Source organism: Phascolarctos cinereus, unplaced genomic scaffold (genome assembly GCF_003287225.1).
Source record: "Phascolarctos cinereus isolate Bilbo 61053 unplaced genomic scaffold, phaCin_HiC Scaffold_5;HRSCAF=322, whole genome shotgun sequence".
Lineage (NCBI taxonomy): Eukaryota > Metazoa > Chordata > Mammalia > Diprotodontia > Phascolarctidae > Phascolarctos > Phascolarctos cinereus.
Window position 1 is genome coordinate 347,045,607 of NW_027555958.1, and position 23,085 is coordinate 347,068,691.

Consider the following 23,085-nt stretch of genomic DNA (forward strand, 5'->3'; position numbering starts at 1 on the left):
TTCAACAGACAGAGAGCTCAGCTTGGGAGTTAGGAAAACCTGAGTTCAAATCCTGCCTCAAATATTTTCTAATTGGGTTATCTTGGGCAAGCCATTTAACCTTTTTCAGCCTCAGTTTCCTCATCTGCAAAACAAGGATAATGGTAGCACTTCACAGAGTTTTGAAGATCAAATGAGATAACACATGTAAGGTGCTTTGCAAACCACATTTGCATTATTTAAATATTAGCTGTTATAGTTAAAATATTCTAGTTTTAATATTGTAGAACTCTTCTATCACAATTTCTGAGCTCCTTAAAACACTTAATAATTTATTATTACCTTAACGCTGCTAGGTAAAAGAACAACAAATTAACCTGAATCTATGGATGTACATCACAAAGTTATAGGGGGCACCCGCTCTGAAGTCAGGAGGACCTGAGTTCAAATGCGGCCTCAGACCAAACACTTGACACTTACTAGCTGTGTGACTCTGGCCAAATCACTTAACCCCAATTGCCTAAAAAATGCCAAAAACCAAAGTTATGGAGGTAGAAAGTGATGAGCGGAGGTTTCTGGAGGAGTGAAATTTTATTTTCAGGCTGTAGGTAAGGTGTGAACTGTCGGTGATAAGGTGAAGTGTGCTGTGCCCAAACCTTAATAAATGTATGTTCAACTGGGTGCTCAAGAGTTTTTGACTAACATAGTCAAGTCCTAAAACAGTGTTCACTTGCTATGTACATGATGTCAGATATTCAAATGAGAATTATAAAGTTCAGCCCAACATTTATTTAAATGTTTGGTCTGCCTGATACTGGTAACTCATCTATTTTTCACTCAAATCACATAAATACAACCATAAAGGGTTTTTTTTAACTTATGAAATCCAAGAGTTTCAAGCTAAATGTAAATTAGGAAAAAGTTGTAGTTCATGTATAAAAAGATTTAGATTTAAGACTGGAAGAGAGGTCTTGTGATTCATCTCCTTCATTTTCTAGAAAAAGACGCCAAGGCCCAGAAAGATTCAGGGATGTGTACTTATCATACAAGTAATAACTCGAGGAACTGAGCTTTTAACTGAAGTCATAGGAAAGAGTATGTGATCACAGCTCTAGAGCTGGAAGGGGCTTCAGACACCATGTAGCCCAACCCCTTCATTTTACAAATGAGTCAGCTGAGGCCTGGCTCAAGGTCACACAGGTAGTAAGCATCAGAGATGAGCTTTGAAACTAGGTCATCTGGCCTTAACCCTAAGTTAATTTGGCTTGGGAAAACTGACAGATGCCTACACAATTTAATTTCCTCTTTCTTCAAAGCATATTTCTCAGACATAGACCTAATACAACTTCCTCACCCCTTCCTTATCAATATGACTTCATTATTTCTAGTTGTAAGCATTTATTGAGTTCCTGCTGTGTGCAGGGCACCAATTGAAATGACAGAACATGCTCCTTCCTTTAGATTATAATCTTGTCAAGTCAGCAAGTCTACAGCTACAAGCTGAACTATGTGCCAGGCACTGTGCTAAGTACCAAAGATACAAACAAAGGCAAAATATATCCCTTCCCTCAAGGAATTGACATTCTGGTGTCTTGTAGTGGAGATAATACATGTTCAAGAATAGCTACAATACAAGAAATGATGGTTAGCCTTCAGGGAAAGAGAATAGTAGTTCTGAGGATAGAGAGAGCACTTTATGAAAGAGAAAACATTAAGGAAGGAAGAGTAGTATTAAAAGACAGTAGTATTGAAAGGGGCAGGAAACATCAGTTATATTATGAATATGGATGTGAACACATGAAACTATTAAGTGGAGAAGCAGAACAAGTTTTTTAAATGAAAGCAAGCCATCATTTATCACTGCCTTGTTTGACTAAGGCAACATTTTTATATCTTTCATTAATTATAGCCTCAGCTTTGTCTTACTGATGAAAAGTTATTGCAAATGAATTTATCAGACTAGCAGATGAAGCCAGGTATTAGCTCCTCCTCGAAGCTTTCCTTGATTCACTCTGATGGAATTTTCACTGCCTCCCTAGTATCTGATCGCTGTCCAATGTAGCCTATTCACTTCTTATGTTTTGATTCATCCTTTACCTATTTATGTACATTCCTCCTGCTCATATTCGATTGCAAACTCATTGAAGGCAGCAGCACCTTTATCATTTGTCATCTTTTTATCCCACTGGCCCACAGTGTCTGGCACAGTACACTGCATATAGTAAGCACTTAATAGGACTCAGTTTAATTGAACTTGGATTTCTTTCACAGAGTGACCTACTGAATATTGCCTTAAACAAAGGAGCTCTGACAAGAGGATAGGTGTTGGCTTTGATACTCTGGGAAATGGACCTTTTTATAACTGCCCATTCCTTGAAATCAATGGCGTAAACTAAAAGTCTAGAGCATAAAGCAAAACTTTACGATGATTCCATATCTATCTCCTCTCCCTCCTACCTGCATGCATAAACACTTTCTCCATGCATCAGTTCATGAGGTTTGAAGAAGTGAAGAAGCTTGGAAGCCTTTTTATACAAATGATGACTTGTAATGATAACATAAACTGTAGATTTATTGTGATATTTCCTATCAGTTCTTACTGTGTTTCTATCTCTTCTTCCTTTTGTACTACTTTTTGACAAACCAACCACAGCAAATTTCATCAATGTGAAACCATTCACCAATTGTTTTCATTCCACATTTTATGTCAAGATATTGAAATCACGGAAAGGCAACAAAGGGAACAGATTAGTGGGCTGGATGGGGATGAGCTAACTAATTTGACTGACAAACTGATTGACAGAAAGCGAACTGTTTAGGCTTCTTGATTCAGCTTGAAAGCCTTAGTTGAACATCAAAAATAGCCGCTTACTGCCTTTCCTAGTAGAAACAAGCATTGATGTGGGAATGATTACTGGAGATAGAAAGGAGAAATCTATGGGGAAAATCTTTCAGATAGCCTCTTATTTCACATTTAACAATTTCAGACAGGTAGACTGGCAAATGATAAAGATTTTCCAATTAAGTTTATATTAACTTATTAGGAGTCTGCAACCCATGTATGTAATTAGAAAATTTCCCATGATTTGCCAGCCTAACTGTATAGAATAATTTTTTTCATGCATTTCATAACTTAATTTGCTGGTATAAACATATATTTGGAGGGGTTTGCTTCAGAGAAAATCTATTTACAAAAAATGTTTTCTTGTATCATTTACATTGTTATAATATGGTGATACTGTTTTAGCTGTTTTTAGTTTTATATCACTGGCCTTTGTTTCTCCTTTCATTTGTCTTTCAATTTATCCAGATAGATGAAATCTCTTTTAAAAACTGATTTTAATAGTTATTTTAAGATGATTTACCTAAAAATAAGCAGGGCTAGTGGCCCATGCCCATCACCCTGCTGCTGGGGAGGTTGAGGCTGGCAGATCTCTTGAGCTTGGGAATTCCGAACTGCAATGGGCTAAACTGGGGTCTGTGCTAAGCTCAGAGACAGAGCAGTTTAAAACTTCCTTGCTGATCTGCAGGGGGTCAGTTCGTGAGCAGCCACTGAATTTCTAGTCTGAATAAGATAAGGGGAGTCAGTCTCAAAATAAAACAAAATGAAATTAACTTCTTTGACATTTAAAAATGTTTTCTCATAATTATCCGTCTGTGTGAAGCTTTTAAGTGCACAACTTCAGTTGAAGTCATCCAGGCAGGATGGGGCATTAGAAAAAACACTGGGCTTGAAGTCCATTGGCTGGCTAGCTGCATGACCTTGAGTATGACTCTTAATTTCTTGAAGTCTCACTTTATTTGTCTGTAAAATTAACAAATTGAACTAGGTGGTCTCTGATTCTTTCTAACCCTAAAATTTTATGACTGGCTCAATGGCTTTGTTAAAAACAAATTTACTAGAAAAATCGTGTCTAGAAATGGGAACAGAATTAAGTGAGATCAGAGTCTCCACAGATATGGATCCAGAAATTTTGTACTTATTAAGTGTTTGTGTGGGAGAAAGCAAAAGAAGGAGGTATAGATGGTCTAAAGAACATTTACCAGATCAAGGCAGAGCAAATGTACGAGTGTAATAGCGATGGAGCAAACTAGTGGAATAAATAATCTGGGATTTTTGCAGAAGTCACTTGAAATGCCATAAAAATGTTTTCATGAAGGGGATAAGATATTTACAGTGCAAGGAAGATCATTAGACTGGTAGAACAACAAAAAAAATGGTGGACTTGGGGGTCAAAGGACATAAGTTCAAATCCAACTCTTTCATTTACAACCTGCTTCACCTTAGGCAGTTCAGTGAACCTTTCTGGGTTTCAGTTTCCTGTTCTGCAGAATGGTTGCATTAGAGGACCTCTAAGGTCTCCATCAGTTCTCAATCAAAGATCTAAAAAGATTTCTTAAAGAAACATTTATCTCCACCTAAGACGATGGGGCTCCCTCATTTGGATTCCAACATCACTGTATTAGATGTGATCTGTGAGGATGTGGAAATGACACTAAAAGTAACCAAGATGGGAAGAGTAGCTGGATCAGCTGTAGGTGACCCAGCTGGGAGGACTTTGAGAGATCAGTTTTTAAGGTCTGTGAAGGAGTGGTAGCATACTTAAGGTGGAAAAAAGTCTCAAACCTTAGTTCCTCCACCCTTCAAAAAAGGTTGGAGAAAACATTAATGTGTACTTCTTTTCTCATTTTGTAAAATTTTAAATGAGAATATCTATATCCACATCAAGGAGATCCTCAAAAAAAGATTTTAAAAGGCTCTTTTAAATGACAAAACTTCATATTCACACAGTTGACTAAAAAGTGTAGTGAATACAAGATCACACTCTACTTATTGTTGACTGTAAAAATGCCTTTGGTAGAGAAAAATACAGCCTTTAAGATTCTCCCCCATTAAGGTATCTCCATGTGCATGGCAAAATCAAATGAAATTTCTTGAAAGACATAACAATAGAGAAAACTTTGTTAGTCATTTGGAAAAAAATAACTTATGTTCAGCATACTTAAAGACTACAAGAACGTATATATTACATTTTAGCCATATTTCTGCCAAAAGGGCATCATGGAAAGAGTCTTGGTACTTTGAGGAGAAAACTTCATGTATATAGAAAATTTATGTATGTAATCATTCCTCAGTATACATAGCTGTGTGTACGTATGGTAAAATAGTTACTACAGAGTATGTTTGTTGTTTTTACCTCATTCTACTCATCTCTTTTGACGGTATTCAAATAAAAATGGTCCAAAGACAAGTTGCTATTCTGCTATTATACTTTTAGGCTTAATGTTCACTGACTTTTTCTCAGGAGGCTAAAAAGACTGTTTTTTGTAATTGGATGAAGGGATTAGAATGCAAGCTTATCTTCAATAGATTTGTTGAAATCAGCTTTAGGACAAGTCTTCTAACAGACAAGTTGACAGGGATGATATGTGCCTTATTCTTATCCTATAGGGGATTGTAATTTCTTTTGCTAGGTCACTATATTTTGGAAGCTTTTTCTTCTATGTAGTTTTAAGATTATAAGTATTCAATATGATTAGGTCTAATGAAATGATATTCTCAAATTTTTAGGACTTATTTTTATGACTGGGAAGATGTGGGCAGTAGATTAGGATGAAACGATGCCTGATTCCAGTACAGGTTATCTGCTGAATTCCCAAGAATGTGTGTGTGTGTATGTATTCTTAATTTTTTAAATCAGTAAAAATCTACCATATTTCTTTACCCCATTAACCCTCCTCTAATTGAGAACAAAAGAAAAATAAAAACCCTGTTGCAAACATGTATAGTCAAGCAAAACCAATTTTCACATTGGCCATATGTGTGTACACACACGTGTGTGTATATATGTGTGTGTGTGTGTGTGTGTGTGTGTGTGTGTGTGTATGTATATATGTCTCATTCTGCATTCTGAGTCCAAGGATCTTTTTCAGTTTGTATTTGTTGTCCAGGGATTTTCCACCTATTCATTTTTTAAAAGATAGCAAGTTTCTGATGTATGATTTTAACCACAATTATATCTTTCTAGCTAACCAGTAAATACAATGATGTATTGCACATTTCCTATCATTTTATTGCATAAATATGCATCAGTCAAGGAGTTGATTTCTGCAGTAAGATATTTTTGCCATAAAATAATTAGTACAAGCATATACAGTATTATTTTGAAAAAAGGAAAATCCCTGAGACATTTGACTTTCAGTAGTCACAATTTTGTATTAGTTGTGATTACTGTACATATCCCTTGACATATCACAAATGTGTCATCAAAATGCATTTCCCTGATGTTATTAGATTTAAATGTGCTCATCTAAGAAACTGTGAGAGGAAATAAAGAAAACTGGTAATGATTCAGAAGAGGAAAACAAGAACTGGACAATGAACTGATAAAACCAAGTCAAAGCAAACAAAGATATTTTTACTATTTAAAAATGAAAATGAGACATCTGTCTCCATTTTGTAATGTTTTGGAGGGCATGACAGTAGAGCACAGTGTGATAGCACACCTATGGGCTAATAGAAAGAGCAGTGGCCTTCACATGAGAAAGTCCAGGTTGGATTTCTGGCTCTGATGCTTTCTGCTATCCTTTTTAGCCCTATCCAAAAAGGAAATCAGGGCAGCTAAGTGGTGCAGTGAATAGAGTACCGGGCCTTGAGTCAGGAAGACTCATCTTCATGAGTTCAGATCTGGTCTCAGATACCTACTAGCTGTGTGACCCTGTTTGCCTCAGTTTCCTCATCTGTAAAATGAGCTAGAGAAGGAAGTGGCAAGCCACTGCACTATATCTGCCAAGAAAACCCCAAACATGGTCACAAAGAATTGGACATGACTGAAATGACTGAACAACAGGGAGGAAATAGGCTGCTTCAGCTTGTAGACAGAGTTTCCTGAAGGTCTTTTAGTGGAAGCTAAGTGGCTCCTTGGGGACACTGTGGAGGGAAACCCTGTCCAGATACAGTTCCTTTCCAAATCTAAGCTTTTGTGGTTCTCTACTTAATAGTTACGTAGTCCTGAGCAAGGACCTTAAACTCACTGAACCTTAGTTTTCTCAGGAGTAAGATGAGGATAACTGCACAGCGTGCCTCTTAGGGTTGTTGTGAGTAAAGAGCTTTGCAAAATGTATTGTTGTTCTGAGGAAAATCCAGGAAAGTGTCCAGTCAATTATTCCCATGCTTTCCTCTTTAGTCAGTTGCTAACTGCTCACTTTTTCCCTTCTGCCTATAAACATACTCAGGCCTACCTTCCTCTTTTAAAATACTTCACTTGGCCCTCCCATCTCTGCAAAATGCTAGCCTATAGCTCTCTTCTCTTTCACTGTCAAACTACTAGAATCCTTGATACTTACTGCCTCACTTCATTCCTCTCACTTCTCAGTCCCTTGTAGTCTGAATTCCAGTCCTACCACTCCTCCATCCATTCTCCTTTCTCCTTTCATGCAGCCATGGTCCTAGTTGAGATCCTCAACATTTCTCACCTAAACCACCTCCTAATAGCCTCCTAATCAGTCTTTCTGGTTCTCCTTTTCTTAATATTTTCTTGGGACAATTGCCAGAGTCCCTTACATGTCACTTCTTTACTGTGAGAACTTTTGTGGTTCCCATTGACTGCAGGATAAAATTAAAATTCCATAGACTGTTTAAGGCTCACCCTAATTGAGCTCCCTCTTTCCTTTCCAGGTGTATTGTATGTTATTCCCCTCCAAAAAAAAAAAAAAGAAAGAAAGAAAGAAAGAAGGAAGGACCAGATATACTCTGCTTCCTAGCCAAATTGGACTCTAAATTGGATTGTATTTGGCGGTTCCCCCAGATTAATACTCTATCCTCCACCCACCATGCATTCTTACATATCATTCTCATTCCTGGAATTCACTCCTTTCTTATCACCAACTCTCAGAATCCTTAGCTTCCTTTCAGTTGCTCCCTTCTTGGTGAAGATTTTCCTGATTCTCCCTCCTCCATTTTTCTCATAATGTACTGTTTATGTATTTGTTACATCCCCCCTCCCCTCCCCCCCAGTACACTGTAAACTCTTCTGGGGCAGAGACTATGCTGTTTTGGTGTTTGTATTTCTAGCACATAGCACAATGCTGAGCACTTAATAAATGCTGGTTGAATTAAATTAAATTGTAAAGCTAAAAATTCGACTTTGTTCTTGTTTTGTACACCTTGGACTCAGATTGAAGGAAGCTGCAAATAAGAACAAATCTAGCTACATACATTGAGCACACTAAAACTGCTTAGAAACACAATAATGTAGACTGAAAGTTATTTTTTCTTCCTTGCTTTCCTCTTGTGTTACCCCTCAGGTATCTGGATAAGTTTTATGAATATTATACTTCTGTAAAAGATCTTCATGAATAAATGCAGTAGTGATTTCATCAGTCACAACTCTAATTAGTACTCGGCTGCATCTTCCTAAGGTGTCTTCATTGCCCATTATAAAAATACTAATACCTAGAGAAGGAAAATACTAGCAACATTGGTACTCGTTTCCAAATTGTCAATATCCATATGTGTGCTGAGCTTCCTTTTACTTGAAATGTAAGATTTCCATAGGTTTTAGACTTTTGGGGACATAGATGTTTTTACAGTAAAAATGGTTTTCAGGGATATCTTTGTTTTGTTCCCACATGTCTTTGTGTTTGCTGTTTTTCTGAGAGAAGGTGTCCTCCTTGTCTCTATTTCCTCCTCCTTTTCCTGCTAGTGGTACATATGCTGACCTGATAATGCATTTCTGAAACATTGAGTCTGAAACACTGACATACTTCTCAGGGATGGAAATAGAAATTATTTACTCTAGGAAATCTGTGTGTTACTGTTAAATCATTTGCATACTGTAGGAAGGAGAGGTTACCGAATTGAGTTCCCATGTGTTTTCCTGTTCTCCACCTCCCCATGTTTCCATCTCTCCTCAAATAAGAGGAAAATGTAGCCTTACTAACAGTATAAACAGAATTTTCGTTTCCCCTGAAAGCAACGAACTTCATGTACTGTCCATAAAATATTATTTTTTCATTCTGAAAGAATTCCCAAGTGTACAGTTAATTTGTAGACCTGAATATGATTATCTAGTCTCCTGGTTTTTTAGGGCATCATACCTAACCTGCTCAAAGACAGTCTCCATCCTGTTCTGAAGCATCACTGTGTCATCTCTAAGAGTCTATTTCAGTGTCTCCTCTTACTTAGTTTTAGGAAGTTCTTTATTATTTTTTATTGTTACGTTATATTACATATCCTATATATTATACTTTATCTTAAAATTTTTGTTGCTGTTAAAGCCCAGCAGTGTGGTGTAGCATAAAAAAAGCACTGGACTTGGAACACTAAGATCTAGATTTAAGATACAGCTCCAGCACTTACTAATTGTATGATACTGCATCCATCACTTATCCTCTCTGTGCTTCAGTTTCCTCATCTGTAAAATGAGGATACATGCACTATCTACCTAACAGGTTTGTTGTATGGAGAGTACCTACTTTGTCCAATTCTATATGTGTGTGAATGATTATTGTTATTTTCCACCCTTCCCCCCTTCCTATTTCTATATATTGCTTTGAAATATGGAAGTTGGCAAGCTTGGCCCCAAAGATGACATGAGAAAATGCACTTCCCTCTTCTGCGGAGCTGGAGGCTCTTGGTGTAGAGCATTGCATATACAGCTCAGTTGATGTGCTAGTTAGTTTTATTCAGTTGCTTTTTCTTCTTTTTTTCTTCTCTTTTTTATCCTTTGGAGACAAGGGATTATTTGTCTAGGTATAGGAGGGTGGGAGGGATATATTTGGAAAGGAAAGTAATGTAACAACAAAAGATATAAATAATTTTCATAAAGAAAAAATGCGGAGGTTAAATTAGATATAGTTTTCTAATAAGGATCTGCATGGTCGATGCCAAGGAATGATTATTTTTCAGTTTGTGTATATTGCATCCACTATTAATAGATCTTAGTTTCACATCAGCTTTTTAAATAGCAGTTGACTAATGTGCAGTTTGTGGTCCATTATGACAACCTAAGCTTTTTCTCCCTAGTTTGACTTCTTCCCTTCTGGCCACAGAATGAGAGAATTAATATCCATTAGCTAATGAACTGGATGAAAAGCATCAGATTGTTTCAAATAGAAAATCATCTTACAATTAAAATGAATAAATTAAAGTATCTATTTCATAGCCTACTTTAAGGGCAAAATTACAGCTATTTATGATTTTAGAAAGAACTTCTTTATGAGGCAGTGTAATATAATCGGCACAAAAGAACAGGCTAATGATCTTGAGATTTAGATATAGGCCTGGCCTTAGGAAAACTGAAGGATGTGAAGTTTGTCGTCAGCAAACTTCCACCACCCCCTTTAGCACCCTTCTTCAAGCAACCTCCCATATGTCCAAAGATTCATTGTTCTTCTACTCTTTCTCTTCTCATAAATCTGCCCTGTAGCATCGTGGATAGAGCACTGGACATGGAGTTGAGAAGACTTAAACTCAAATCTGGCCTCAGACACTTCCTAGCTATGTGACTCTAGGCAAGTTGCTTAACCTCAGTTTCCCAAACTGTAAAATGGCAATTATAATAGCGTCTACCTCATAATGTTGCAATGAGGATAAAATGATATAATATCTGTAAAGTGCTTTGCAAATCTTTTTTTTGTTTGTTTGTTTAGGCAGTTGGGGTTAAGTGACTTGCCCAGGGTCACACAGCTACTAAGTGTCAAGTGTTTGGTCTGAGGCTGGTCAGGTCCTCCTGACTTCAGGGACCGTGCTCTATCCACTGCGCTACCTAGCTGCCCTATGCTTTGCAAATCTTAAAGAGATATATTAGCTTACATATTAGACAATACATACTAGAAAATATGAATAGATAATATGTTAGTTAATATTATCTGGCTATCAATTTGGAAAAGAGTTGATAAAACTAATGCACATGAAGAGGGATGCCTGAAAATGGATATAGTATTCTATCCTTTCAAGGGCTGTTTCTGTTTTAATTATGAACAACCTTTTCACTTCAAGGAATTAATTTCCACTGATGAGATGTCAGGTAGCACTGACAGGCCAGTGAGGTCCTACCTTTGTGGGTAAGGGACCTTCCTTGGGTCTCTCAGACCATACTATAAGACAGTTACCTTATTCCCATTTATGTAAAAGATTATCCCTGTCAGGATGTTTCTTCATCTCTGCCACTGACATTGTGAGACTTTGAGAAACAAATTTAACTCTTTTCTTTAGTTTTTCCATCTGTAAGGTTGAGGTTATGCTTTTTGAAGAACTATATGCTGGTGTTTGAGCAAGATGGTGTGTTCAGTACTCTTTGCTCTTTGACATGTGTTTTGTTTAAGTAACAGAATTTGAAAAATAATAAATGCTATGAGGTGGTAACTGGGAGAATAACTGAGTTGGTAATTTGAGAATTTTTTGGCCTCATTCATATATGTTTTTATCTCTATGTTATTATTTCCTCCTTTAAAAATAGAATTAACTACATCTCTCAGTATGAACCACATTAAAATGTAGTTGTTGACACTGAGTCCAAACTGAAAGATAGTATATTGGACCATATTCTTCTTCATTCCCCAACTGCTCCCTTGAAATAATTTAGATGTCTAAGAATTTAGTTTTTTTAGGCCATTATCATTTTCTAAAGCTTGATGGAGCCCCTTAAAGAGATCTGGGATTTAAGAATAAGCCAGCCCATCTAAGGTATACACAAAGTGAGAGCACAGCAAGGGACTTGGGTTTGTTTTTGTTTTTAAATAACTTTTTTTCAACAAAGAAACTATGTAATGCCTTGAAATTCAATCCCGCTTCTGATCCTTACTATTGTATGTGACCATAAGCCATTTATTAACCTCTCTGAGCCTGTTTCCCCATCCTAATTCATAAGTTTGTTGATCAAATTAGTATACACACACATGCACACACATATACATATATGTGTGTGTATATATATATATGTATATATATACATATATATACATATATATATATACCTTTCTGAACTTTCCAAATGTTGTATAAATGTCATGTTTTATTATTAATATGTATTTGTTTTATGAGAAGTCAAGTTGCATGTATTTGAGTGAAGACTCAACTTCTCCATTGGGCAATAACTAATAGGGTTGCAATTTCCCTTAAGTAAAAATGCTTCTGGTCCTGGCTCTGTCACTAACTAGAAATGTGACCTTGGGTATCAATCTTCACTGTCTCAGTCTCATCTGTAAAATACTAGATGATCTCTAAGGTCCTTCCCATTCCTAAAATTCTATGATTCTGTGACACATCCTCTGAGTGAAAATGAAGTAACAGAGGGGCAGAATAGAAGACAGAGAAAAATAAGCATAAATAAAATAAACATAAAGAATAAAGAAGTAAGAAAACAGCAATTTAATATATTTTGGTTGGGCTTTTTTTTCAATTTTATTTTCATTTTCAGTTCCAAATATTCACCCCCACCTCTACCCTCTCCTCTATTCTTTGACAAGGCAAAAATTACAATATCCATTCTACAAATGAAGGCTATAATTTAGTGTTTTGTAAAGTAAATATTAAGATATAAAACATATATCTTCTTAATCAGAGAAAGTTAAAATTTGGAAAATGATTGAAAGGACCGTAAATGTATAACAAAATTTTATCGTTTGGCTGTTAAATATTTTTTGTCATTGAGGAGCTATAATAACTATAGTAAGCCACAAGCTCATACCTTTATATAACATGAATGCAGTTTTTAAAGTATCACAAATTTTTCCTATATAGATTGGACCCAGAGCTTCATAAATTCTTCCCCAAATTCCAAGCACTCTTCAGGGACTTTCTTTTGGTTCTACATAGTACTTTATGGTAGCCCTGATTCATTTTCTTCAAATTCAGTAACTTAATAATTAGGCAATTTAATATGAATTAAGAGGGAATTAGAAACCGTGGATCCTACCAGGAACTTTGCTGTCACTATTTAAGTATCATTCTTGGGGTTCTAATGCTTTCCTTTTAACAGAAGTCCATATCACTATAGCTTTTGAACAGCAGAATGTATATAGCTGTATTGTAAAAATTGTTTTTGATTCCTTTAAGTCACACTCCTTTTCTGGAATGGAAGGCCTCATGGTGGGAGGGGGCACATATCTGTCCCATACCAGCATAACACGTTTGCATGGGGACTTGGCCATTTGTGTTATTTCTCATACAAATATAAGAGAATACTTCACACATACTTACAACAGTATTGTCTCCCACCATGTGGGAAAGGAATAAAGCTGCATTAATTGACAAATTTTTTTTTGATTATGAACCTGTCAGTCATCAACAAACTTTTATATCTCCTCATGTAAAGAACAGAAAAAAGGAGGATTGAATTGTGACACCATGCATGTTTTACAAACAATTTGGTTTTTAAAGTCCCTATTACATTTAATGTGATGGTTCCAACATTGCCCCAGTTATCTGTGTACCCTTCTGAACTTTCTTCTCTTTTTCGTGTATTTTTGAATGTTTCATTGATGCTCTTTTTTCCTTTTTTTCTTTTTTATGGTATAACTATCCATTCCCCTGTTCTCCCCTGCCCAGCTCTCCAAAATAAAAGTCCTCTCTCATAACAAATACACACAGTCAACAAACCTAATCCATGCTTCGTCTCTCTCTGAAAGATTTATATCTCATTCTATCAGCCAAAAAAAGCATGTATTAAGTGCTATGTACCAGACACTGTGCTAAGCACTGGGGATACAAAGAAAGGCAAAAACGCAGTCCCTAGCTGAAAAAGCTCTTATTCTAATGGGGGATACAACACACAAATAATTATTTATGTTCAAGATATTCTCTGTGTAGTGAGAAAGTAATTTCAGAGGTAAGGCATTAAGTTGGGGAGGGGATGAGGAGAATGGGGGTGGGAAGAAAAAGGGCCAGGAAAGGCTTCCTGCAGAAAGTGGGATTTAAGCTGAATCTTGAAGGAATCCAGGTTGCTGGCTTAAGGTAGGGGGAAAGCATGGAGGTGGGGGATGATGTCTTATGTGGGAGGAAGAACAATTAGGCCAGTGTGCCTAATTATAGATTAAACAGTAGATAGAAGTGAGTAAAGTGTAAGAAGACTGGAAAGAGGAAGGGGCCATGTTTTAAAGGGTTTTAAATGTCAGAAACATTTTGTATTTGATTCTGGCAGTAATAAGGAGCCAGTGGAATTTATTGAGTGAAAGGGTGACATGGTAAGACCTGTGCTACAGGAAATTTACTTTGGCAGTTGAGTGAAGAATAGACTAAGGGTAAAGAGATACTTAAGGCAGTAACCAACCAGCAGGCTATTGTGGTGGTCCAGGCATGAGGTCATGAGGGCCTGTACCAGAGTGACAGCATGTGAGTGAAAAGATAGGGATATTCCTGGGCCATGTTGAGAAGGTAGAAACAACAAGACTTGACAACAAATATGTTGAAAGAGAGGAAGGAGTCAAGGATGAAACTTGTGTCACAAGCCTAGATGACGGGAAGGAGGATGGTGCTTTTTGACAGTGATAGGGAAATTTGGAATGGGAGGACTTGGGCAGAAAGATTATGAGTTGTGTTTTGAACATATTGAGTTTCAATTGTCTATGGGACATCCAGTTTAAAATTTCCAGAAGGCAATTGGTAAATCAAGAGTAGAGCTCAAGAGGAAAATGAGTTCTGGATACAAAGATCTGGGAATCATCTGTATAGAGATGATAATTGAACCCATGGGAGCTAATGCAATTATCAAACAAGATAGTGTAGAGGGAAAAGAGCGCCCAGGACAGAACTTTGGGGGATGCTGACAAGTTAGTGAGAATGGCAGGATTAAGATTCAGCAGAGATGAAGAAGGAACATTTGGGCAGGTAGGAGAAGCAGGAGAGGAGAAACCTTGAAGAGGAGAGAGTATCCCAGTAGAGAGAGTGATGGACAGTGTCAAAGGTGTAAGATTTACATTTGACAATTAAATTATTGGTAACTTTAGAGAGAGAAGCTTCAGTTGAATAAGACTACAGAGAGTTTAGAAGCAAGTGAGAGCAGAAAAAGTGAAGACATTCAATGTAGATGTCTGTCTCAAGATGGTTAGCGGTGAAAGCAAGGAGAGACAACAGTGGCAAGTGGGTTAGGTAGGCATTGTTTAAGAATAGAGAGACATGGTTGTTTTTAGGAAGCAAGGAGGCATGCAGTAGCTGAGGGGAGACTGAAGATGAAAGAGAGGGCAAGAGGGAGGAGGGAGACAGAGACAAAGACAGAGAGAGGAGAGCAGTCTCCTAAGGGAGATGTGAGGGGTTGGGATCAGGGGTATATGTCAAAAGGTGCGCCTTCCCAAGGAGGGCCATCTCTTGAGGTGAAAGAGGAGAACGTAGAGAAATAGATTTGAGTGATATGAGGTGAGAAAGAGAGAAGAGAGAGCTTTCAGAGAATGGCCTTAATTTTTAAGTGAAGTATTTGTTGAGGTCCTTAGCTGAGAGAGTGGGAGAAGGAGGTCCTTTAAGAGTCATAAGGAGAAATGTAAAGGGTTAGTATCACTGTTCTGGTGAGTGGAGTAGTGAATTGATTAGTGAACATAAAAGGATTGCCTTGCTGCACTGAGGAGCCAGTTAGGATTAAATAACAACAGTGGTAGACTAAAGGGGAAGGTGTTTGGATGAAGAGGGGCGTGTGGAGAGTTGAACTGATTTACCAGGTAATCAAAATACGGACAGGAGGAGAGTGTACCTAGTACAAGGCGATGGTCTGCAGAAGAACCTGAGATGAAGAGGCTATAGAAGAGATTGTGAGGACAAATTACAGATACAGAGTAAGATGGAATGATAAGAGGACTTTCTGTGCCATTCATCCATCACCTCTTTACCAGCACTTAGAATAGTGCTTGGCACACAGTTGGTGCTTAATAAATGCAAGTTATTTAATATTTAGCAAATACTAGTTAAAATATGGGTATGGCTTGTTGCATGTTGTCTCTATTAAATTGTGAGCTCCTTGAGGGCTGGTCCTGTCTTTTGACTTTTGTATCCCAAGTGTGTAGCAAAGTACCTGGCAGTGGTAGGTGCTTAATAAATGTTTATTGATTGATTGACTAATTACCTGAGCCTGACTTGACTTCCAAGGGATACGAAACACAATTCAGCTCCTTGTCTTAATACAGCTTAGTAGTATTTGGCATTGGGCAAGACTCTGAATGTTGTCCAAGAAAATGTACCATGGAAATACTAGAAACACCTTGTAACAATTTCACCCATAACATGGACCCTCAACATGAACCACCAAAGATTCCATCTCACTAAAGCACTAGTGTGTTATCATCCTGGGATTGGAGCCGTAACACTATCCTAAACACTGAACTACTGGAATGTCACAGCTAAAATGCCAAAACAATGCATGGGCTAATAGTGCTGGCCTTTTGGAATTATTCATGTTTAGGCTGGCAAAGGCTATGCAATAAAAACCTAACTAGTTAACTAAAGCCTGGGTAAGAAATTTCCACAAACAGTTCAATATGTAGAAGTATCTGTGTAAGTCAGAAAGGGCTATTCACAATATTTTCTCCTATTTCTCATCTTAAGAAGCAGTCCAATATGTGTGATATGCTGATATCATGTGGTGATGTCATTTAGACTATACTGCTATCAGATGGTGATGTCATCTGAGGCTATACCATCATTAGTAGAACGTTCTTTGAGTTCATTAATTCATTTCATTAACAAACAACAAATGTGAAGCATAATTTATTGCAAAGCATGATACTATATGTTGGGGTATGGTATAGTGAACCAAGTAAGACCAGGTCACCACCAAAATTGACCCACAGGCAAATCACTTGACCTATCGGATCCTCAGTTTTTCCACATCTACAATAGGAATAATAGAATCAAAATCTAAAACTGCAAAAGACACTAGAAGTAAATGTACTCTTATGCTAAGCAGTGTTAAGCATCCCCTATGTATCAGGTGCTGGGGATATAAAGACTACCACCTCATTTTACAAATGTCAGAATATGCCTCCTGAGGTTAAGTGATATATATGTCCAGTGTCACACAGGGCTTAGTACCTAGGTCTTCTGACCCCAGAGCCAGGGCTGCTTTCACAATAACATACTTTCTCCACATGCATAATGATGACAGCTGACATATATCATTTTATATCTACATATCATTTATTATTTATCAATATCATGTTAATATTTTATATATAGTGTTACCATTTCAAAGTGTTACACATACATGATATGAACATTGTTTGTACAACCTATTTTATGGAGTTGTTTTGAGGGAAATTATTTCATATGCTTCAAAGTGTTGTTAAATGTGAATTATTATTAATATAAAATATAGTCCTTGACCATCATGAAATTTATAGACTAGCTGAGGGTCAGATAAAAACATTGATAACTACATGCATAATATTACATGGTGAATTTAGAGCAGCATAAAACACATCGTTCTACATGAATTCTCAGAGGTGATTTCCTAACTGTGTTTATGGACCCATACTCCTAAGCATCCCCTGTAACATTGTCTGAGGAATGAAGAAAGCAGTCTGTGACTTTTCTCCATACCCTCTGCTTTGAAGCCATCAAAAAGAGATTGTACAGCACTGAGAGTAGCGCTTCTCCTTCCTACCCCCTACCCCCACCCCAGAGTTCTGATTTCATCTTTTCCTTATCTTTATGTAGCACAACGGGTCAATATGTGTAAGTGAAAACAGACCAACTTGGCACTGCAGGATCATTGACTTGCTCCTGGATGGATTCCCTTCCATTATTTCAGTTTTCATTAAAACTTTGTGATGTGAAAAGGGAGCCAGACTCTCCAGCTTCACCATAAGTTCATGCTATTTTGAATCACTGGCTTCTTCGACACCGGCATTGGAATATGAAACATTTGGGGATGGCAGAAGATTAACTAAAGATGCAAAACACACATTCATAACCCATATAAGACTAACCCAACCAATGTTATGACCAAGTCTGAATTACCACAAGAATCATGAGACCATCCTGTAGTCATTCTTAGACTGATTGTCCATTTATATCATTTTCAGTGTGTAATTCAATGCCCTTCTGTAACATCATTTTGCCAAATCTTGTGTTTGACAGAACAAATTAAAATTAACATGTACTAATTAATAAATAAAGCTGTGCTTTGAATGAGGGAGGTGTTATGCAACTATTATTAAATGTCATAATGAAATTGTAAAGCCTTATTTTTAATACTCTTTACTTTTTGTCCATTTGGAATTAGTTTGTGGCATGCATTTGACATTGCAAAAGGTCGCTTTTTTTCTTCTAAAGACTAGTTATAGATGAAGATAGAATGCTTTTATGCTGAACTATTTATTATGTATCAGCTATCTGTGAGACTATGGGGGATTTTGTTTGTAGGGGCTTTGTGCATGTGAGTGCTAAATTTCTGTGTGTTTCCTCTGTTTTATAGGCTGGAAAAAGAAAGCATTCAGCAGAGCTTTAGCAGCAACGCAAAGGCCCAAGCCCTTCAGGCCCAGCAAAGAGAGCAGGAGCTGACACAGAAGATGGAGCAAATGGAAGCCCAGCATGAGAAAGCTGGTAGGTGGTCGGGAAGGATTAGAGCCTGGGCACTCGCTCACAAGCTAGGCCCACGCCTCACTGTGAAATGACATCAGGAACACCTGTAACCTTTGGCTGGCCGAAGGGAGCAGATGCTAACGACACCGGAGATTCCGAATTACATATTAGTTAGCGTTTAAAAGAGAAAATGGAAAGTATTGCCCACTGTCTGTTGATTTCAGAGTGCTGCTCTCACATCTGTTGCACCATCTGGATTATGAGTTTATTTACCTGTGTTCAAGAAACGTAAAGCTGAGAGAGACCACAACAAAGTAGAAAAACAAAGGGCTTGTTTTTGGCTGGATTTTCAGGCACACATGTTATATAAAGAAAATAGCATCAGAAGCTCTGCGGGAAATGCTCTGAGCTTACAGTTAAAGTCTCCTGAATAGCATTGAACAGTTCCCACAGTACACACATTATAGCTACTCTAAAAGCCTAATGAGTTTGCCTCAGCATCCAAACTGGAGAAAAGCTTTAGCCATTAATCGGTTCTTAATTCACTGTCGCAGCTGGATGTAATTCAGTGGCTCCAAATTGATATGTTCCTTTATTTAATCTTTGCAGCCTCGAACATTTTTAGCGTTTGTATGATTCCCTTCCCCCTCCCCAATCTAGAAAGGATGTTTAATCCTTTGCATTCTTCAAGTTATTGCAACTGATGTTAAAATTCACTAATACAAGGCATTGGCCACAGCTGGCAGCTTGGCTAAACACTGACGTCTTTCATCACATTGGCTCTGTTCTGCCGACTCAGTTGGCCAGTAACTCTTTACCTTTAATTTGAAAGTAAAATGCACTTTGAAACTATGCAGTTTGATTTGTTCAGTCAGAGCTTTCTTTAGTCCCTTTCAGTGTTGTGCTGGTTATGTTCATGGACAGTGTTAGTCAAAACAAGACAGTATTAGTTGTTAGAATTTCATGCCATCGATTCTGTAAGCTGATTGTACAATTAACAGAGAAGAAGCTTCATTAGTCATTTCTTTTCCAGAAATTTTATTGTTCCGTTTTAGTATACTGAGATAGTTTGTTTTGTGTACCATATACCGCTGTCATTTACTAGTTTTCTTATACTTAAAGCTTATATATATTTTATTATATGCTTCATATAGAATGTTTGGTAATTATCATAATTCATGTACATATAGGTTAATATTACCTGTCTTTCATTTCCTGGGCAAATAATTACCTAAAGGAGGTTAATTAAGTAACTTACATCCATATAAAGTTTCCATCTATGCCATTATTGACCTCTGTAGTTACCTCTTCAAATGAAAAGAAAAAAATAGTATTTTCTTATACTGGCCTCTGGCCAACAACAATAAATTCTGACCAGACTTAACCTAATAGGTATTTTGCCACCAACATGAGAGAGAGAGAGAGAAAATTATGGGATAAATTATTCCAGGCTGCCGCTTCTACCAGAGGCCTGGTGATTACAGAGTTCTAGGCAGAGCCAGTGAAGGCTTGATCAGGGTAATTTACCATCTTTAACACCTCTTTGAACACATTTCTTTTTACAGGTCATTTTCATTTCTTCAACTGCTATGACTAAGTTTTTGAAGTAGCTTCCAAGGGAAAAAATGCTATGGGAGGGTCAGGGGAAGAGAAGGGAAAGCAAATGCTTTCCTCTTCAAAGTTGAGAACCTGTGAGCATAAATGGTGCATGAAGTAACTGCATGACACCAAAGAATTATCCAATAAGTTTCATTTACCTCATTCTGTATTTGTGAACAACTGACTGGTGAACACCTTGAATTTATAGTCAAATAATCATTGTAATTATCTAGCATTAGCCTATTCATCCATAGCTCTCTAATGGTGTTTTAAAATGTATTTTTAAAAATTTGGTCAGCACGTATATGACTGAGGCCTTGTTAGTTGTGTGATGTTTGCAAAACTGAATACCTCAGGAAATTTAAGGAAAGTAGAAAATGCCCTTTGACCTAAGGGTCACTGAAAATAGCCTATGGAAAACAAGGCTGCAGTCTCAGTCTCTATCTTTTTATGTGTGGCAACATTGCAGGGCTTCAATTATAATCATCTTAATCGCTTGGGGGGATATTATTATTTCTAGAAAGTGAACAATTTTCATTGCTGAGCTCCCAGAATACATTTATGGCAAAGCTGAAGGAAGAATGCTGTATGTTAGCCCAGAAATTGGAAGAAATTACAGACAAAAACAGGTAGGCCAAAACAGGTCACATAATACTTTATCTGTGAGATTTCTGTTATTTGTCTTCTGAAAAATAGAACAAGAATTTTACTCACCCTTTATATAATTAGGTGGTACTGTCTCTTGTAGATGCTAATATTCTTTTTAATAGTATTCTCTTTTTGAATGTTTTTTTTATTGTTGTACCTGAATTGCTGTTTTTGCACATATGCACATTTGTGTATATGTATATTACCAATGTGTGCATCCTAAAACAAATACAAGAAATGAGTAATTACAGAAAACAGAATTTCAGAAGAAAAATTATTTAGTAAAATATACCAATGCACAAAGGAGTCAGTTATTTCATCAATGTGTGGGGGCTCTTGGTGTGGAAACTCTCTCAACTGAGATAGATGCAAATCTTAGTAGATTAAAATAATGATAATTATAGCTGGCATATACATAGTACTTTAAGGTTTGTAAAGTACTTTATGTACATAAATTCATTTGGTCTTCACAATAACCTTGTAGGGGTTCATAATAACCCTGTTATCCTAGGGTATTGTTGCCTGAAACATGGAGAAGTCAAGTAAGTGACTTGCCTAGGGTCAAACGTCTAGTTAAAAGATGGATTTTAATCTAAGTCTTCCTGATTCTATTTACTGCTTCTCCGTTTGCAAAGTATTCTTATAGAAACACAGTAAATATCTTACATTAAAATAGAACAATTTTATGCTGAAATTATTAGCACTATTTCCAGTGAACAAATAAGAAGTAACTTTCAGTCATATAATATTTCCAAGATTTGTAGGTGTTTCTCTCAGTAGAAAGGGGACATTTCAGAAACAAAATCATTTCTGAAATGTGCTTTATTATGGAAGATGCAACCAGAAGAAGTGCCAATGCTCTTTTGTAGCTTTTTATTAATTTGGACCTTTATGTGAATTGGTTTTCATGGTTTTATAGCCAGCCATATGTTCCCAGAGAATATTTATTTTTCCTTGGTTAGATTAGGCACTATAATCAATCATTCAACAAGTATTTATTAAGCACCTACTATATAAGTCCTAGTACATTAGTTAATTAAATTGAAAGAATTAATGCAGCTCTGAAGGTGCCTGAGAAGAAACTGGGCTACCTGTCCTAAGCCTAATACTAGGGAGCTGTTAGACCATGTCAAGTCAATGAGCCTCCCTCTCATCTACAAAACAAGGGGTTTGGAATAGGTAATTCCTAAAATTCCTCCTAGCTGTGATATTTTCTAATTTGTATTAAATGTAATTTGAATACATAAAGAATTTCATGGATTGCACAAAAAAATCATTGAGCATTATAAAAGGGAAAGTCAAAATAAATGTCATATCACATAATGATCTGATAAAATAGTGCAGGTAGCTCTAGGGCTCTGCATCTCTCCCATTTTTTTTCAGAACTTTTTTTCTCCCAGCTTAATCAAAACACCATAACAAATAAACCAATGTTTTCATGTATCCATATTGAAAAAGAAAATTCTTGGAGAAACAAAACATTGCTCCTCACTGGGCAATTTTTCTTGAATCTCTGACATCAACACACCAAACGAGTAAATGGCATCTCTCCTGGGCATCTGCAAGATCCATGAGTACCAAAGGCCTTTCTTTTTCCTCTTACAGGGTCTGCATATGATCATAGTCCCTTATGTGTAATCAGAAAATTCAGTGATTGGTTTTGACCAACTAGAAAAGCATGTGACCCTCAAACTGATTTCGAAGGAAACTCATGGCGCAAGGAACTCTGGGACTGTCATACTGTCACCGGGCATGGACCATTGAAGCAACATGTTAATTAGGGGGTGATGGAGAACCAGCAATGAAGAGCCTTGCTTCTTGTTGTTGTTCAGTCATTCAGTTGTGTCCAACTCTTGTGACCCCATGGGCCATAGCATGTATGGCCCTTCTATGCTCCACTATCTCTCGAAATCTGAAGATACTTGCCCCATCTTAATAAGTTAATTAAATGTCTTGGTTTTTGGAGGGGAAAGGCATAAGGTGGCTTAATGCCTTGACCTCTAGTTATTATGATGTGGCAGGGTCAGTAGGAAGCAATTTGTTTCTCCATGAAACATTATCATAAGCATCTCTAGTTGACTTTTTTTCATTGGTTGGTGACCTTGATTTACTTTCATTGCTACATGATAAAAGCATCTACCAAGACATATGTTACATGTAATTAAAAGTTTTATTATTGTTTAGAATTTGTATCATGCTTTGGACTTTCAGCTCACTATGTAACAGTAAACTAATTATCTTAACTTGCCTTTACTACCACCCCTACTGTAATGAGGCATAATGAGACTGATATGCCTACTTAAAATTGTGATACTGAACTTACTTCATTTGCTATTCCTATCAAAAGAAGT

At 36.9% G+C, this 23,085-nt stretch overlaps 1 protein-coding gene across 1 annotated transcript in view; it reads left to right on the forward strand.

Moving 5' to 3' along the window:
• The window catches only part of SDCCAG8 (SHH signaling and ciliogenesis regulator SDCCAG8), a 261,854-nt gene that overhangs the window by 143,258 nt on the left and 95,511 nt on the right, over positions 1-23,085 (forward strand). Inside the window, 2 exon segments of the mRNA XM_020982077.2 lie at positions 18,381-18,508; positions 20,607-20,715. Of these exon segments, the coding sequence (XP_020837736.1) occupies positions 18,381-18,508; positions 20,607-20,715 (237 nt within the window).